General features: G+C 37.9%; 1 protein-coding gene and 1 pseudogene across 1 annotated transcript; one reads left to right on the top strand and one right to left on the bottom strand.

The window, feature by feature from the left end:
- Positions 1–1,462: 1,462 nt before the first annotated feature.
- On the top strand, positions 1,463–5,345 carry LOC121319016 (annotated as a pseudogene).
- Positions 5,346–6,978: 1,633 nt separating this feature from the next.
- LOC121318282 (histidine ammonia-lyase-like) lies at positions 6,979–15,503 on the bottom strand. The gene is made up of 20 exons (XM_041254788.1): positions 15,216–15,503; positions 14,667–14,727; positions 14,547–14,574; positions 14,383–14,457; positions 14,219–14,291; positions 14,058–14,124; positions 13,722–13,759; positions 13,460–13,585; positions 13,218–13,357; positions 13,084–13,131; positions 12,824–12,971; positions 12,628–12,723; positions 12,485–12,543; positions 12,273–12,353; positions 12,017–12,082; positions 10,830–10,995; positions 10,437–10,571; positions 9,319–9,427; positions 9,150–9,219; positions 6,979–8,382 (listed from the first exon to the last, which is right to left on the bottom strand). Exons 1-20 carry the CDS (start codon positions 15,460–15,462, stop codon positions 8,242–8,244), a joined length of 1,974 nt encoding a protein of 657 aa, XP_041110722.1. The 5' UTR covers positions 15,463–15,503; the 3' UTR covers positions 6,979–8,241.
- Between the last annotated feature and the right edge of the window lie 1,188 nt (positions 15,504–16,691).

Genomic DNA, 16,691 nt, shown 5'->3' with positions numbered 1-16,691 from the left:
ACACACACACACACACACACACACACACACACACACACACACACACACACACACACACACAGTGGCTTGCGAAAGTATTGACCCCCCTTGGCATTTTTCCTATTTTGTTGCCTTACAACCTGGAATTAAAATGGATTTTTGGGGGGTTTGTATCATTTGATTTACACAACATGCCTACCACTTTGAAGATGCAAAATATTTTTTATTGTGAAACAAACAAGAAATAAGACAAAAAAAACAGAAAACTTGAGCGTGCATAAGTATTCACCCCCCCCAAAGTCAATACTTTGTAGAGCCACCTTTTGCAGCAATTACAGCTGCAAGTCTCTTGGGGTATGTATCTATAAGCTTGGCACATCTAGCCACTGGGATTTTTGCCCATTCTTCAAGGCAAAACTGCTCCAGCTCCTTCAAGTTGGATGGGTTCTGCTGGTGTACAGCAATCTTTAAGTCATACCACAGATTCTCAATTGGATTGAGGTCTGGGCTTTGACTAGGCCATTCCAAGACATTTAAATGTTTCCCCTTAAACCACTCGAGTGTTGCTTTAGCAGTATGCTTAGGGTCATTGTCCTGCTGGAAGGTGAACCTCCGTCTCAGTCTCAAATCTCTGGAAGACTGAAACAGGTTTCCCTCAAGAATTTCCCTGTATTTAATGCCATCCATCATTCCTTCAATTCTGACCAGTTTCCCAGTCCCTGCACATGAAAAATATCCCCACAGCATGATGCTGCCACCACCATGCTTCACTGTGGGGATGGTGTTCTTGGAGTGATGAGAGGTGTTGGGTTTGTGCCAGACATAACGTTTTCCTTGATGGCCAAAAAGCTCAATTTTAGTCTCATCTGACCAGAGTACTTTCTTCCATATGTTTGGGGAATCTCCCACATGCCTTTTGGCGAACACCAAACGTGTTTGCTTATTTTTTTCTTTAAGCAATGGCTTTTTTCTGGCCACTCTTCCGTAAAGCCCAGCTCTGTGGAGTGTACGGCTTAAAGTGGTCCTATGGACAGATACTCCAATCTCCGCTGTGGAGCTTTGCAGCTCCTTCAGGGTTATCTTTGGTCTCTTTGTTGCCTCTCTGATTAATGCCCTCCTTGCCTGGTCCGTGAGTTTTAGTGGGCGGTCCTCTCTTGCCAGGTTTGTTGTGGTGCCATATTCGTTCCATTTTTTAATAATGGCTTTAATGGTGCTCCGTGGGATGTTCAAAGTTTCGTATATTTTTTATAACCCAACCCTGATCTGTACTTCTCCACAACTTTGTCCCTGACCTGTTTGGAGAGCTTCTTGGTCTTCATGGTGCCGCTTGCTTGGTGGTGCCCCTTGCTTCCTTTCAGAACAGATGTATATATACTGAGATCATGTGACAGATCATGTGACACTTAGATTGCACACAGGTGGACTTTATTTAACTAATTATGTGACCTCTGAAGGTAATTGGTTGCACCAGGCTTAATAGCAAATGGGGTGAATACATATGCACGCACCACTTTTCCGTTATTTATTTTTTTGAATTTTTTTAAACAAGTTATTTTTTTCATTTCACTTGACCAGTTTGGACTATTTTGTGTATGTCCATTACATGAAATCCAAATAAAAATCAATTTTAATTCCAGGTTGTAAGGCAACAAAATAGGAAAAATGTCAAGGGGGGTCAATACTTTTGCAAGCTACTGTATATATATATAGTGGTTTTAACTACACATTTCATTTGGGCAGCCTGAATGTTAACAGAAGTACAGAGTGCTGTGTCAATTTGACCTTTGCACTCTCAAATTGTCCTGTATACATATTAGGTGGTTATTTATTAACAGTCTGAAAACCTTTACATTTTGTTAAAAAACATTTTATTTCATGATATGGAATGGTATACTGGCTACGATTACCTTGAGCATTTTTTGTTTATTTGACATTTTTATGAGGCATTTTGCAAAGTAACCCTCTTTCCAATGCTTTATGAACTGAGCCTTGTTCTCATGTGTGTGTTTTGTTTTTTTTACAGAGATTGTCTCTTGAAAGCAGTAGGATCTGTTGACAGAATTGATTCTTAGTTTAAGGGGGCATCCTTTGAGACAATAATTGATGCCTCTGGAATGTGTGTCACACCAGGTTTGTGAAAAACAGCTTACATTATTTTTGCATACAGTTGTCATTGGTGAAGAATTAATGCAGAAGTTATTATTTAAAGTGATAAAATGATGAAATAATGCTTTGGGTATAATGTTTGTTCTTATTTGAAAAGCAGCCCTTGCATTAGTAGATTATTGTCTGGAACACATATCAATAATGTATTTGATGTTGTTTCAGGCTTGAAAAATGCACACACTCACCCAGTTTGGGCAGGAGACAGAGTTCATGAATTTGCAATGAAGGTAACTTTTATAATTAAAAAATTTTAAAAAGTGTAACTACTCATGTTATTTTTACAATAAGTGGCATACATAAAACAGTCAATATGGACATCAGTCAAATAGTATAATTGCACAGCTAATGCACAGTAAATAATATTGTAATAAGTATAGTCTAGTGTTTTAGACCATTGTGTGTTTGTTGGTCAATTGGCAGGTGCCACCTGCATGGAGGTTCACCAGGTGGTGGGGAGGGATCCACTTCACAGTGGAGCACACCAGGCAGGCCTCGGAGGCAGAGCTGCTGGCCAGTCTGAAGCTGCGCTTGCTGCGGATGCTCAGGACTGGAACCACGCTGGTGGACTGCAAGAGCGGATACGGTTTAGAGCTGGACACCGAAGTGAAAATGTTGAGTGTGATAGAGCGGGCTCGCAAGGACCTGCCCATCGGCATCTCACCCATTTACTGCAGAACTCACTCTGTGCCAAAGTAACCTTCCTTCTTCATTTCTGCTAAGGGCACTACACAGCAGATACCACTGTCTATATTACCATAGGTCTGCTACACCATGTTAGAATGATGCCTCTCCTAGCAATGTCATCACAGGCAGAATTACAAACACAGGTACAGAGATACAATATGATTCTCTGTCCAATCCAAATAGTCACACAACATTTAAAAGTTACTTTATTTAGAAATCATGAAATACTGTTAATGTAATTTTGGATGAAAGGAGGATTTTCACAGTAAAACGCAAAGGTAGTTTCTCAAACTGGTAGGCTAATATAGTATAACATCACATATAGAAGCAAAAGTTAGTCCTTGGTAGAATAGTTCACGCTCCCTGTAATATAGAAGGCAGTCATATATGTCCTGTTTGTATTTGTGTTTATAGAGAAAAAACTGCTGCTGAGGCAATGGATGATTTTATAAAAGTTCAACTTCTTAAGCTAAAGGAAAAGATGTCCGAAGGTGAACTCCATTTTGATAATATAGATGTGTTCTGTGAGAAAGGTGTATTTGACCTGAAATGCACCAGAGCCATCTTGCAGGCTGGGAAGGATATGGGGCTTCAGATTAACTTCCATGGTGATGAACTTCATCCAAAGAACTCTGCAGAGGTAAGAGAATATGCGAAGACTCCCTGTGAGTCAACAGTCTTGAAGGGTATAAAATGTTAGTTTGCTACCATAAGCTCCTCTCAGGGTTCTTTGGTATAGTAGCAGCTTCCAGTCTTTATTAAAAGGTTTAATATGTAATAAATATTTTAGATTTGTATAACCCTATTACTGTTGATTTAATACATATTGTAGCCTCAACATGCCGATTTTTAAGACAACATTTGTGCAATATTAAGTATATACACCAATGCCACCTACTGGACATTTACGTATTGCAGCTCACTCAGCTGAATTGATTACTAAGATCCTTATTTACAACATTTAAAGTACTTTTTTGAAATATTTTGTTAAGGACTGTTTTTAAAAGCTGGATAGGGGGGGATACCTGCCTTACAAGGCCAACTGTCTATCAACTGAGCATCTTTTCATCGACTTACCATCGTCGGGTCCTAATGCACATCGCCTCCACTTTGTTTTTGTGGAATTGACAGTTTTAAAGCAATTTAAAGATCATCACACTACATTTACTCACCAACAACAGAGAAAAGGTTGTAAAGTTTAAATCTGTAGTACGTTAATGTAGTTCAAATCTTGTCTGTTTTGTTTGTAGAATACAGCAGAATACATTCGGAATAGATAGCTATCCGTATCAATGGAAGCTGTATTTGATGATTATCTCATTTAATTAATTTCATTTAATTTAAACAATTTCACAAATGGTTGTGCCTGAAAAATCTAGATTAATATGAATCTACCCAGAGCAAGAAATATGCTAGACGCTGTAGTTATTGTTGCTCTGGGGAGTGACTTCAATCCTAATGCCTACTGCTGCTCTATGGTACATGCACCAACTTTATTGCATAAGTAACTTTTTTTAAAACTTTTGTCTACTTGATGGTATAGCATCTGGACTCCCTATCATTAATTACATGTGTTTAATTAGCTTAGAGCAATACAATTGTAACATTGAGGTTGTGGTCCAGTGGTTAAAGAAAAGGGCTTGTAACCAGAAGGTCCTCAGTTTAAATCCTGGCTCAGCCATTGTGACCCTGAACAAGCGACTTAACCTCCTTGTGCTCTGTCTTTCTTGTGAGATGTTGTTATAATTGACTCTGCAGCTGATGCATAGTTCACACACCCGTCTCTGTAAGTTGCCTTGGATAAAGGTGTCTGCTAAATAAACACATAATAAAATAACAAGAATGATAGTTTTTAGATAATGTTGGTAGGTGTTCTTGCACTCAGGTAGGGTTATGTTGTTCATGTTCATGACATACACAGTACAGGGATAAGTAAGAGTATAAATGGATAAAACTGAAGGTACAAACTGTGTCTTTTCTTTTTTAGCCCATGGTCATGCATTTGGCCTGTGTCAACATGAAGATGTCCACGAAGGAGGCATGAGCAGCGGCCATCACTAATGCTGCCTATTCTTTGGGAAAATCCCACACCCATGGTTCTCTTGAGGTGAACAAGCAAGGAGACCTCGTCATCCTCAGTTCATCACGGTATGGGAAAATAGTAATATTGAAATGAAGTCAATAAAGAGGAGCCTTGCAACAGAAAATTACTAAGGGCCATGATATGGAACCCTGTAATGCAAACAAAATAAAACAAAATAGAAAAAGCAGCATATTGCTGGTGCAAAACCCTCTTACCTGTCAACATACTGACACAGGTATCATTTATTGCAATGTTTGAAAATACAACATTTACACAAGAAGAATGTTCACGATCATGCATCTGTTGTTGTTTTTTTCTTTTTTTTAGATGGGAACACCTGATTTATCAGTTTGGAGGTCATCAAGAGCTTATTAAATTTGTAATTGTTAAAGGAAAGGTTGTGTATGAAAACAAAAGAACTGTGGATTACTGAGCCTTAGCCACAGCCTGTGCACATGCACGTGCGCTGTACAAATAAACACAAAGCAAGGATCATTGATTATATTAGTGATAACATGCAGGATGCATTCTTAAGCTCTTGGTGTTTCTTTTTAAGTTTTACTTTAAACATGTTTATTAAGACAAGGATTGTGGGCATTCTCAATAAATTCAGCACCGAACATCAGAAAACATTTTTATATATACTATCTATCCAGCACAACTGTTAAAAAAAAATAAATAAATAAATAAAACAGTATCTATACCCATCCCCCAACCTTGAAATCTGCTTGCCACTACATAACCCTGGTAGCCAAATAAACATAGTTTTAAGTAGCTGCTGTCTTTCCATGCCTGGCACACGCTAGTCAGCTTGAGTTTGCAATGTCAGCCACGTCAACGTGAGTTTTGTTGTCTTAACCTACTAAATGGACATTCACAAAGGGCAAAAGATTAGGTATACAGCAAATGCAATTTGAAGTTCAAGGACACATTTTTTTAGAATACATTTAGTTTCTGTCAAACAACAGGCAAGCACTGATGCAGTTAAAGCATAATTTCAGAAGGATTTCACTGTGCTTACTGAGCTTACTTTACAATAACATTTTACAATCAAAGTTTTCAGACCAGCTGGTAGTAGATGAAAAGCAATGCCTTTCCACAGTCTCAGTTCTTGATTATATTTGAGTCTTCTTAGTTTTTCCTTTTTTATAATAAATAAATTATTTTTAAACAAACTTCCTTTTCTTTTTTTTTTTGATTTGTTGTATGTTAATCGGTTATTCTATTAACTGCTTCAGATAAATTGATATTACTGCTTTGCTCAGTACAAGCAAATTCTTTTTTGTGTTCAGAAGGTACACTGTAGGCTGGAGGAAGCTGGAACAATGCTGTTGGAAAATGTATGCAAAGTGCAAACCAATGTATATACTGACACTATACAGAAGATAAACAGCCACACACTGTCAAGAAAATTGGATGTACATGCAAGTTCTTATCATTAACAAAACCTGGTGAAGCTCTGCAGCCTGTGTATGTTCGTTGCACTTATTTTTACATTTTGAAACAAAAAATTAAAAACAGGAAAACTAACCATTTTTAATTTTCTGTTTTCAATGACAGAAATTCAGAAAAATATGTACTTCTAATATTTGATTATAATAAAGAAATAACTAGCCAATGTCTATTTGATATTTGTTTCGTCGATGGATAATTCTTTTTTCTTTATTTCAAAATGAAACACTGTCACATGCTTTGTATAGTTAACTATTAACTATGTATTTTTTTATTGCTCCTACTCCTGTAATGCAGATAAAAACAATGTGTTTTACCAGCATGTTATACAGTAGTTTTAATGTAAGTATTTCTGGTGGAATTTGTCAAGCAGTTCTAAGAATTTTGATGCAAATGCATATTTAGCTTTTGCAAGCGCTTTTCTGATGTACCACTCAATTATGCATGACTTGCTTATGTTCCAAATCAAGTGTTATACAGTGGATGTATGGTTACATACTATACAATGTGTGAAGTTCACAAAGTGTCATTAGCACCATTCTGGAAGGTGAAAAACACCATTCAATGAACTAAACTTCATTAGAATAAGAGAAATTTAATCCAAAAGCTCATAGTGATTCTAAAGTTTTTATTTCAAGTTTTGTCACAATACATGGTGTTTTTCTCTTTTCAAAAAATTGTGCTGATGCCACATTGTAGTAAAACTACACAATCTCAGCATATTTACATTTGCACCAGCAGCACTGAACCCTAACTAATGACTGGGCTCATTTCCAGACCTTTTCATCCCTGTATCTGCTGTTAACAGGCTTAAATATTGACACATGTTATCTTTTCTAGTTTTACAGTTGGTTGATGTTTATATCTATGTTATATTTACTAAAAAGGATATAACTAGCCCCTTCTGTTTTACGAATGATTTAGATGGTTGACCAGACTGTGTATTTTATGGAAAGATAACAGAATGGAAACCCCTGAAGTGCATTGACTTTCTGTTGCTCACAGACAGGGAGTCAATGCAAAATTGAGTGACTTGAGAGACAGGTTTGTAAAAGAAAGCCCCTTACCTAAAGAACACACCTAATTATCATTAGACAAGAGTGAGAATTATTGAACGCTGTCATTTAACAGCATGACACAAAGCTAATTGTCTGTTGAGCAGAAAATTAGCTTTTTTTCATTTTAAGACATTTGACCAGGGTCTGAAATGGGATGAAAGCTCTATTTGTAATATGAAATTATTGGATGTGCTTTTATTACATAAAATAAGTTAAGTGCAACTATAACAAAATCTGTGGAAATCATGTGAAAATCCTGCGTCATACCTAGTACTATACCATACAACAGAACTTAATATAATTTCTACAGTTTTTAAGTTGCTAACTAGTTTCCAATTAACATGTTCTAACTACAAATGCAGGTTCCAGAATACAGTAGTAATTAGATTGCTGCAACATGATTATTTTTGGGGGGTTCACAACTGTAAAAAAGTTAGCGAGCATACAAAAAGCAAGTGTGTTACTGGTGTTATACTAAACTGGATGTAAATGTTTAAGACAAACACATGTTTAAATTCCTAGCAAAAAAAAAACAAGTCCTGCTTTTAAATCCTCAATTTTGATTTTTATATTTATTGACCCATTTCGATCAGACATCAACCTTTACACAGTCTGAACTGAGGTAGAAACCAGACTTCTGTCTTCACAGCAAGCTTTATCTTCATTGATAAACTCATACAGGATATGTAGTTAAGTATATGTAGAAACATTCTGGCAATTTTATCAGACTTTATACTGTAAAGTATTATTCTAAAGCAGTGTTAACAGTGGTAGATAAGCAACAGTTATATGACAGGTAACGAGTTCTCCCACGCTCCATCAGTGATCACACTCGTTGCGAAGACGTTTGCGTGGTGATGCTGGAGAATCGAGCACAAAGGCAGTTGGTGAGACTGGCCGGGATTCAGGGATGTGTTCCATTCTATATTTTTCAATGTAAGGATGTGCCACTTTCCATATCTGTAGGGAAAAAAAATCAGAAGAATTCAGTTATATATAACCACAAAATACAGTAGTTAATTGCCTAGCAAGGTAACCATTTTATTATCAAAGTATGCTCCCCAGTTGAATGGATATTTATTGAAAACATACAATTAAATATGACTTCTGTTATTGCCTTGAGGCCGCAAAAAGTGAAGTATGTAAAAGAGTTTAGCTTATAAGGAACAGGTACTAGTTTCCCACAATATAGTAGGTGATAATTGTTCTCATTCCCTCTGATACCTGGTAATTCCATTTAAATATGTTTCTGGTTTTGTTTCAGACACTTCACAGCCTTATATTAAAAGTCTCAAGTGTTATCATTTAGAAATTATGAGTACAGTATGGCATCTACTGTATTCAGACATTTTGATATTTAAAATAGGAGACTGTATTCCAAAACATTGCCTATAAATGCGTATCAGCTGTAGCTTGTAATACCGATCACATGATAAGATAAAGATGATGTTTATTTTCTGTATTTCTATGTCTTTAAAATGTCCACAATCAATACTGCTATCAAAACTATCACACTGAAAATGTGACACAGCGCTTTAAAACACTTGGTAAAAAGGGCTGGTACTTATGATAATATGTTTTAGAGTAACACAAGCCCAGCATCAGGAATCCTCTTGGATTTAAAGAACCAGCAGATAATTAATTAATCATGTACAAAAAAAGTTGCTGTCCCTGACTGACCTGACCTTTTCCTACAAGCTTTCTATAACTACTGTTTTATGACTTGCCTTTTGGTCCAAAAGCAGCCTGTGGACAGCTTCAATATCTGGAGCCATGAAGCGGTCCCTAATCCAAGGCCTGAAAGGGACAGTAGAACATTAGCCAAACATTAACCAGTCTATCTGGTGCTTTTGTCAGAAAATATCTAGACAAACAGGCTATTTCTGTTTAACTTACTTTGCAACAGAGCGCACAAGGTCATAGACCTTCTCCAATGGCGTGGTAGTTCTCAGGGGGCGTAAAAACTCAATCCCTTGACAGGCTGCAAGTAGTTCTATGGAAAGAACTGAAACAACAGAAAAAGCACAGTGGATGTTATTTATTTTCCTCGTTCAATTAAGCTAATACATATAGCTCCTGGTCTGTAAACTTTAGATTCCTCACTGCCCTCCTTGGTCACTCATTGAGACAAACTCAGAACTGTACTTACCTTTTCTTTCACATGCCCTTATATATATATATATATATATATATATATATATATATATATATATATATATATATATATATATATATATACACACCACACACACACACACACACATACATACACGCTATAAAACAGTGTGTGTAAACCAGCGTGTTGAATTCTGCGTGTTGAATTCCATGCGTTGTGACAACTTCAATATGAATCATTTAGCTTGCTTTATTTGCACATATAATTAGCTTAGTGAACAGAGCTATTGCTGGTTCATTTTTGCACGCAGTTTGGCTTCCCCCTGCCACGCAGTAATTCTGCTCATTTATAGCCATTTAGTGGATGAGGCCCTGAATGTTTTGCATATACATGGAGAAGTGCTTATTCAATAGCAATTAAACTTGGTCTCCACAAGCCATTCACAGTATCAGAATCTAGGGCATAAGATGCCATGTGTCCATCTGTCTGTATGTCAAGCTTACATTTTTACATGCACATACAGTAGATGTAGAGCATGGTGAGCTACATTTGTATGTTACTTATAACTGTGAGGGGTGAATGTCACTGACATGTTTATTATCTATACATTTACAGGCAAACATTACTCACTATTATTTATTAGATATTTTTTACCTATCTGGGGTCCTCAATTGATCGAAATTCTGCCACTGTTTAAATCATTAAATTCATGTTTTGTACATATGCCGATTCTTCTGTGCCTGTTCAATTTACAAAATGTAATTGTTAAATGTGTGGTCTCTTGAGCACTCTCAAGGAGTTTCCTATTTTCCTGCAAGAACTCACTGAAAACCGAATGGTATTCACAAATTGTTTTTCAGATATGTACATACAGAATGCATTGTTGTCATTGTTCTACCTTGCTCCACATGTTCAATCACTTTGAGTGCTTTCCTGGCAGCCCAGCCCCCCATAGATACATGGTCCTCAGTGGCAGCGCTGGTGGACAGGGAGTCCACAGAGGAGGGGTGGCACAGCACTTTATTCTCTGAAACTAGAGGATTAACATTTCGTTAATGTAAAGACCTGGGCCATCACAGCTGTACCACTACTGGCAACACACCATGGACATTTAAAAACAAATGCCCTGTTGACTAGCACTCTTAATTATAAGTACTCTTTAATAAATAGCCCTGGAAGAAGAGATCTTACTTATTATGAAATCTGCTCTGCAAGGTAGTTTTAAATTCTGCAATATAGTGCTTTTAAGATGGCAAACAAACAACCAATGTGAGGTGTTGTCTCTACTCACCCAAGGATGCAGCTGTGCAGTGAGCAATCATAAAACCTGAGTTTAGACCCCCTTCACAGACCAGAAATGCTGGGAGCTCGCTGAGAGAGGGGTTACACAGGCGTTCAATTCTTCTCTCGCTTATTGCAGCGAGTTCATGCACGCCAATCGCAAGGTAGTCTAGAGCCTGGAAAATGAAGTGATGTGTGAAGTATCTTAGAAATGCTTAGCTTTTTTTATTTTTATATAAATCATAGATTCCTCTATGAACAATTTTAAGAACATTCCTGGTCCTAAAACAAATCTTTTAAGGTATTTTTGTTACAGTTGCTTTCACCAATGATCTTTGAGATTGCCAGGTATCCACAATTGGTTCTGCTTGGTTTTTTGATGTATTTATGAGACACTAAAGATTGCTCTTGGTAGTTGATGGTAGCTGCTTTTTTTTGGTTCGTTTTTTTTTTTAACATATAACTGTAAACGTATTTGTTTTTATTTGTACAAATATTTATTCTTAAAAATTGGCAATAATATTAAGGACATTTATTTAGCCTTTAAAACAGATGGTAGTTAACCAACCAGTGGTGTAGTGGAGGGTATACACAGGTAAATGACTTTTACCCACTTTTAATTTGGGCAATATAGTGTTTACCCACTTCTCATATAAGGGATACAGAGTTTACTCACTTCTACTCTCCTGTGATATGCAAATCCTGAGTTAAAGAGAAGATATTTTAACGATGAGCATCTGTGTTGAGTTGCTGCATGTGAGACTGACAGCTAAGAGCTCAGTCAGAAATGTGGCATGAGCACGGGGGCGTGGTCACTGGACAGCGTGTTTTTGTGTGTGTGTGTGTGTGTGTTCTGTGACTGGTTGTTTATGTTATGTTAATGTTCATTGTTAGGCACACTTGACCTGCAGGGCAGTGCTAGTAGCCTTCACCTTAGCCCGCAAAAGGACGCTGACAGAACTGTTCAGTGAAGCGCACTGTTGGGTCTGTGACAGTTCACACGTGAACAGCACCTGAGAGGGGAAATGAGGGGCTCTGGTTGGCTGAGGGCTAATAACAAAGTATCTATTCATGTTTATATGTTCAATCAATCTGTTCAACTCCACCTAAAGAGGTATTTACCCACTTATTTACCACTACACCACTGTAAATAACCACAACAATGATGATGAATACTAATAAATAAATTATGCATACTTTAGCTGGGTATTCACCATGAAAATTTCCTCCCGAAATGGTTTCGCCTCTTTCTGCGAATACCATCTTCAGTAGTGGTTAAGGTTAAAACAGAAATCACCATCCAAAAGGTATCATTTAAAACAATTTTAAAGAGACTAAAAACACCTGTTCAGCTAGAACAAATCCAACCATCCTTTCATACAGACGGTCGCAGCTGCAATCCATCATTACTGGATTTTCTGGTGATATTCTGATTAAAGGGTGTTAAGGATACAGGGTTGTCTGTGGCGCTGTTAATCTCTGTGTCAATGATATTCTTTGCAAAGGCAATTGTGTCGTTCACCACTCCATGGACCTGAAAGAGAACACATGCTTTTATTCACACCTACTGTACACTGCCATTACAGCTAGATATCTACAAACACACGCGACGAGGCTGTGTTACAGTAAGTAACCTCTCATAGCAAGTGCTTTGTATTACAGTACCTGAGGGCAGCAGCGTAAAGTGTATGCATCCTGAACTCTGTCACAGAACCTGTGGCTTTCTGATAAAAATAAATAAATACATTTTAGTGTTTTCATTTGAAAAGCTTAACAATCCATTTTAAGTCCTTCGTTAAACTCTTCACCTGCAATTTCAGAGGGGTGGTGATCTGAATCCAGAAGGGATCGGAACCTGAAAGCCACCTCTTTCTGCCCAGGGTGGGGCCGCAGCTCATGGATGTCTAGGAGGGAATGTAAAGAGACTGTCACTACAGTGCTTCATATCGCTAACCCAGCCGTTCTCATCCTCTCATTACTCCCGTCATCCACTGTGACACCCACCACTGTCAAAGGCCTTTGTGGTTCCCTTCAGGACCTCCAGTGTCAGAGCTGCGATGATGTCAGCCTGTCTGGCGATAGCCAGGGCTCTCTCAACTGCCTCCGCACCCAGAGACGTGATCATCTGGGTTCCATTGATGAGCGCCAGCCCCTAGGTAGCAAAGACATGTTAAACCTGAGATTGGAGCAAGGCACTAAAGATTACAATCCAAGTTAATATGCTTTCATCACATTTTTACATCAGAAGTCAGAGAATGCTTTACCTCTTTAGGCTTCAGTGATATAGGTTTCAGTCCATGAGCCTCCAAAACCTAAAGAAAGTATTTTTCATGATCAGTTCAATGTGTAAAGGTGAATGTACTGGCTGGTGGCTGTGAAGAAGTTATTGAAAACGTACGTATTTGGCATCTGCCCAGCCGCTCTTGGGTGACCACATCTTGCCCTCTCCCATCAGTCCCAGAGCCAGGTGAGACAGAGGGGCGAGGTCTCCGCTGGCCCCAACCGTCCCCTTCTCCGGCACATAGGAGAGGCAGGAAGCTGCATGCAATCAGCAAGGGGAACGGGTTACTGTTTTAGTCATTTTGGTTATAATGTGCTGTGTATTCTGTATGTAGTCAATGCCACTGAAGGTCTGGTTACCATTGAAGGCTTCAATCATCTGATGGAGAGTGTCCAAGGAAATGCCGCTGTAGCCTTTGGCCAGAACATTGATCCTCAAGGCCAGGAGCATTCGGGAGCGCTCAGGGCTCAGTGGCTTGCCAACACCTAAAATCAAACAAATTCTGAATCAACAATAGACTACACTTAATTAGGCTTGTTTTTTCCCCATTACCCATTGTATCTACCACTCCTTCACAATATTAAAGCAATTTGAGAAAAGGCAAAGAAATTTCTTCCTTACCTGCCGAATGAGAGCGAACCAAATTCTCCTGCAGTTCCCTGTGAAAGAAAAGTTAGTTAAAACTTGCTGTCTCAGATAACCAATCACATTACTATCTTTCATGATTCCTATCTACAAAAATGGTTCTATTGATTTTAGGTTAATTTGTGTATTGAAATTGTAATGGCAGTGAATGGAATACAGTCTATACACTTCAATAGACTTTTTTAACTATCAAGATCTGTAACAACTCAATATGTTAACAGACTGCTCTTTCTTAAAGCATTAGCTTGCTTCTGGGTTACACTATTTTTTTCAAAAGTTGGTAATATTTGGAAAGTGTATACAACCACTTACTTGAGTTTGCTATTTGGGATGACTGTACGAGCAAACTTCCCAAACCCTGTTGTGATTCCATACACAACTACAGGGAAACAAAGTTTTCAGAGTTAATAAACCATTCATATACCTGTACTGGAAATGTCAAAAATAGTATTTGGGAATAAAATGTCCTTTGCCTTTGTTTTCTGTCACTATGTTCTCTATAAGTGCCCTTGACTGTCCGACTTTCTTTTCCGCTTCTGGAGTGAGCTAAAATAAAGCAACGATATTATAGTCGTATAACCAGCTGTAAAACTCGCATCTTAGAATAAATTATCCAGACATAACCAATGTGTCTCACCTTAATCATGTAGAGGCCCTTTCCTAAACTGACCAGATCAGTGCTTGTAAGATTGTTCCCGTCCAACAAAATATACTGCAAGCAAAGGTAAAATACGATATTATGAAGGGTTACCGTACTAAAACGTTAACAAACCCAGTAATGGTAAGGTATGGTAGACTTACTTCATTTGGTTCTCGATATGGGCTATTACTATGGGCAGTTATTAAGGATTTTTTTGTTTGTTTTTGACACATCATGCACTGTAGATCACAGCCAAAGTAGTACACATTTAAAAAGGATACAGATGACCGCTTCCTGGCTGAGACGGATTGAAGTCAGGAGACATTGTATCCCCGACGATTACTAAAATAAAAACATTGATATTTAGTCATATACAACCATGTTGTAATAAATGAGGGCATTACATGATTTTCTAAGCATATAAAATCTTACACAACTTTTTCAAAATAAAGTACATATGGTGATTATTCTACAGAGCTTACACGTGACTAATTTCAATAGAACAGGAATTATTTTGATCATATTTCATTGATATTATTCATTGGTAACATATTTTGTACTAGTAGTATAAGAACTCTTATGGAAACGCATGACGCAACAAAATACAATTACAACAAGTAGTAAATGTTTTAGTACGATCTGAAAAACGCAAACACACCTTAAGCAGTATTTTGTACGTCTAGAAATTAAACATAAAACTGGCTTTTTACAACGCAGGTGACACAGTAATATATTAAGAAATAAAAGGGCTAAAAATAGAGATGGAAGAAAACTAGTGTTTAGCTAAAATTTCTGTATGGGCTTATAAAGTGAACGAGGTTGCCCCTTACCAATTTCTACAAAATCATTATCTTCCAGCGTATCTTCCAAAGTGTCATCCGCGTCCAGCAGCCCTTGCCCTTGGCATCTTCTTACATAGAAACTGGCCTCTTGCACGGAGCCGATGCCCCCATTATCCGGCTTGTTCTTTATGTATCGTTTCAGCGCCTCGAGACCCAGCCACTGCACTGTGCGGGACAGGTCCCTGCAGGGGACAGTCAGCCACTCATCCCTGACATGCACTGTGAATCGCGGCATTGTGTTTCTTCCAGAGATGGAAGCTTGCAGTGCAACTCCAAACTGACATCCAAAGTGTGCTGTACCTCACAGTAATCAACCCTTAATATGGCAGGGCGGGAACAGCCACAAGCCACGAGTAGCCAATGAAACCACTCTTACACATTATAGGCCTTTGGTCAAGAAAAGGAGTATTTGATGTTAATTTGTTTTTGTTTATTAATAGCACATAAGAGTTATTGAATGCATTATGGAGCTTTATAGTAAGGCTTACTGCAGTTACCTGGAAAATATCCCACTGTGATTAACATCTCCTTTCTGGATAACAGAGCAACCTTTCAGTGCACTCCTTTCTATACTTTTTTTTCTACATATAAAGTTTACAAACTACGTCATGATGTAGTTAGTTTATCCTGTTGTCAAGGTAAGAGTATTCTCCACTGTTCAGGCATTTATTATGTTAAAGTGACAAGTTTATCAGAAAGGGTGTAGATATACATATCAATCCCACTTTGACCATGTTATTCTATTTACTTTATCCTATAGTAAAACTGAGCCATGTTCTTGGATCCTGGTTAGGTCCCTGAAATGTCTAAATTGACAGAATTGCAGAGTGCAGAAGTATCATCTTAGAGTTAGTGTAAGATTCATTTTTGAGGCTAGCCTGTGCTTCTATTATACTTTTGTTATGTTTTTACCACTGTGTAGAGCAGTGAACTTTTATCATGGGTTTGTAGTGAAGGTGACTAAACATATTAGGTTTTCTTTACCAGCTTTTCCACTAGCAGGATAATCTGAAAATCCAAACAGCCTTATAAAAATAAGAGACAATTCTGAATCTTGGCCATGTATTATCAGTAAATGTGTCAAAACTATCTATGCTGGGACGAGGTAAAATGGCAAGGGTATTTACAAATGTGACAGCCTAATGACTTTCAACATCATCATGATAATAATAATCTTTATATAGCGCCTTTCATAGTGGACCACCATCACAAAGTGCTTTACAAGATACAAGACTAGGGTGTGTGAACTATGCATCAGATGCAGAGTCACTTACAACAACATCTCATCTGAAAGATGGAGCACAAGGAGGTTAAGAGACTTGCTCAGGGTCACACAGTGATTTGCTTAGCTGAGATTTGAACCGGGTACCTGGTGGTTACAAGCCCATTTCTTTATTCACTGGACCACACAGCATGGACATCCACAACGAAGAAAAATAAATAAAAGTTTAGGAAACTAAGTTT

The sequence above is a fragment of the Polyodon spathula genome, chromosome 7, assembly GCF_017654505.1.
Source record: "Polyodon spathula isolate WHYD16114869_AA chromosome 7, ASM1765450v1, whole genome shotgun sequence".
Taxonomy (NCBI): Eukaryota; Metazoa; Chordata; class Actinopteri; order Acipenseriformes; family Polyodontidae; genus Polyodon; species Polyodon spathula.
This window is presented reverse-complemented; position numbering and strand designations above follow the sequence as displayed.